Source organism: Neolamprologus brichardi, chromosome 10 (assembly GCF_056152115.1).
Source record: "Neolamprologus brichardi isolate AB-2024 chromosome 10, ASM5615211v1, whole genome shotgun sequence".
NCBI lineage: Eukaryota > Metazoa > Chordata > Actinopteri > Cichliformes > Cichlidae > Neolamprologus > Neolamprologus brichardi.
In genome coordinates, this window is record NC_142113.1 from 4,556,864 (window position 1) to 4,559,689 (window position 2,826).

General features: G+C 39.8%; 1 protein-coding gene across 1 annotated transcript; it reads right to left on the reverse strand.

The window, feature by feature from the left end:
• Nucleotides 1-421: 421 nt before the first annotated feature.
• LOC148100812 (uncharacterized) lies at nt 422-1,975 on the reverse strand. The gene is made up of 2 exons (XM_087846955.1): nt 1,482-1,975; nt 422-1,322 (listed from the first exon to the last, which is right to left on the reverse strand). Exons 1-2 carry the CDS (start codon nt 1,973-1,975, stop codon nt 422-424), a joined length of 1,395 nt encoding a protein of 464 aa, XP_087703081.1.
• Between the last annotated feature and the right edge of the window lie 851 nt (nt 1,976-2,826).

Sequence of the window (2,826 nt, forward strand, 5' to 3'; positions counted from 1 at the left end):
AAGGATAAATTCAATTGGTTTATTATTTTGTTACATAAGTTGAAAAAAGTAAAACAAGTAACTACAGAAACAACATAAAAGGAAACTTAAACAATCAAATAAATAAATGAAGGGGGGGGGGAGAAGGGGTAAGGGGGGAAGGGGGGAAGGGAGGAGGAGAGAAAACCCCAACAATCCCCTCTGAGCAAGCACTAGGCGACAGTGGGGAGGAAAAACTGCCTTTTAACGGGCAGAAGCCTCCAGCAGAACCAGGCTCAGGAGGGGGCAGTCAACTGCTGGGACTGGTTGGGGGGGGGGGGGGGGGTGAAAAAAAGAAAAAAGATTAAGAAGGTAGGGAATATGTGTTAGGAGAGAAAGGGAGAGGGGGGACAGGAGAGGTGAAAATGAAGATGGATCACAGGTGGAGGAGGACGAGGCTAAATCATCTGAATAACCAGCAGACGCCTCTTTTCTTCATTTCCAGGTATTTTTCCATGAGCGCTTTTTTCTCCAGGATAAGGGTTCTCAACTGATCGTTTGTTTCTGCATTTTGCTCCTCGAGTTGCTTGCATCTTTGCTCCATTTCTTTTAATCCTGCTTGTTCTTTTCTAGGCTTTTCTTTCGGGTCTTCGTATGTTGCCTCCTCCATTCGATTTGCCTTGCACATGTCTGTATTTCTCTCTTGTTTTTTCTTGTACATCTCTTCTATCAGGTCAATTTTTCTCTTGAATACTTGATGCATAAGCAGCAGGTATTCATATTTTTTCTCTTGTTGTTGCTTTTGTGCCTGCATTTCACTTATTTGGCTCTTCAAGTCACTGACCCTCAACAACATCTCATTCATGAGCTCTGAGTGTTCTTTCCTCATTCCATCGATCGTACACTGCATCTCTGAACATTGTCTTTCCAGTATTTCCTTTTCTCTTTCCAGGTCAGGTGTTTTTTCCCTCATTTCATTATAAAATTCTCGCAGTTCTAGATTCCTTCTCTCAAAGTCCTGGAGAATACGTTTTTCTTCTTCCTGTTTCTCTTTTTCTTCAAGAAGCTCTTTATTTTTGCACTCTGTTTCATCAAACCTGACTTTCAGCTCTACGTACATTTCCCTCATGGCTTTGAGTTTGTCCTCCATTGGTATTTCTGTTTCTCTTTCCAGTTCAGGTGTTTTGTCCTTCATTTCATTACAAAATTCTCGCAGTTCTAGATTCCTTCTCTCAAAATCCTGGAGAATACGTTTTTCTTCTTCCTGTTTCTCTTTTTCTTCAAGAAGCTCTATATTTTTGCACTCTGTTTCACCAAACCTGACTGCCAGATCTACGCACATTTCCCTCATGTCTTTGAGTTTGCGCTGCAATCGTATTGTCTTTTTTCTTTCCAGTTCAGATGTTTTTTCCTTCATTTCATTACAAAATTCTCGCAGTTCTAGATTCCTTCTCTCAAAGTCCTGGATAATACGTTTTTCTTCTTCCTGTTGCTTTTTTTCTTCAAGAAGCTCTTTCAGTTTGTGCTCCATTTGTATTTCCTGTTCAGTCTTCTGTTGGCGGATTTTTTCAATTGTTTTCTCAGCTTCATCGAGCTTTCCTTGAAGTATCTGTATCTCCTCAATAGTAGCTTTCTTTCCTTGAAGCTGGGCAGATGTTTCTTTTAATTCGGCACTCTGTGTTCCCGATGAAAAAATACGGGAAAAAAAATTCTTTCGTCCTTGACCAAACTTCATTCCCTCATTGATAATTTTTATATCAGGCTGCCGTTGCTGTTTTCCTTCCAGGTCTTTATTTCGTGCTTCCAATTGTCTGCACTTCTCCTCTAGTTGAAGCTTCTCTTCTTCAATTTGTTTAACTTTGTCATGGAGGTCAGAGTTTTCCTTCTGACTTTCCTGTAATGCCCTTTGGATTGATAAGACAACATCCATGGTTATTTCTCCTGAAGAGATTGGCTGGCCAGACCACGAAGGAGAGGCAGCATTATTTATTTTTCTTTGTCGGCGTTTTCGTCCCATGTTGGAGCCTGTGCACAGTGACTCTGAAAAGGCTTAGAAATATTTGCAAATGTATCTCGTGTCGAACGTTTGAAGTCTGCGAACAAACTGCTTTAAAATTGCTGCTTCTGATCCCTATTTATAGACTTCAGAACTTCAAAGGATCAAAGGTATTAATGATGTCACATCTTGTGACATCATCATTCCGTAAGCCAATCAGATGGTCACATGACATTTTAAAATGGGGATGTTTTTTTTTGTTTTTTTGTTGTTTTTTTTTTTAAAGTTTTTTTGGAGTTTTCACCATTTGCTCCAGGAGCTGCGCCTGGATGACGGCCGCTTTCAGCGGTACTGTTATGTTTGCATGCCTCAAACATTAATGATGACACCTTCAGTATTTCTCAGTTCCATTCTTTAATTCTCAGGCTTGCAGCGGCAACACAGTCTGCAGCGCTAACTTGTTCATCTACCGTTTTCTGTTGTCTCCTTTTTCTATATCCTCCTTCTGCCTTACATTCGACCTTTCAAAATAAAAGTTCTGTAAACATCACAATCACCTCCTTTTTTTTTTTTTCTTTAACAAACATAGGTACTCAGTGAGGTGAATTATTAATCTGAACCTATGATAACAACACCTAATAAAATTACTGAACGTTCTTATTACTTGAGTTTCTCCACACCTAAACATCACTTAAACAGCACTGCATTTGCGCAGATCTCTGACTAATCACTATCAACATTCAACACTAGAATACTGGTTACAGTGTTAGAGTCAGGAACAACAAACATGTTACACGCAGCGTAACCTTTAACGGGTCACTCAGATATTCAAGTCTTAGATGTGATGTAATCAGACAGATGCATAGGTACGC

Excerpts from the sequence above, each read along its gene's own strand:
- LOC148100812 (XM_087846955.1), bottom strand. The coding sequence starts at position 1,975 with ATGGGACGAAAACGCCGACAAAGAAAAATAAATAATGCTGCCTCTCCT. Across the intron at positions 1,323-1,481 it reads CAGGAAATACAAATGGAGCA|CAAACTCAAAGACATGAGGG; the intron begins CAAACTGAAAGA and ends ACGATTGCAGCG.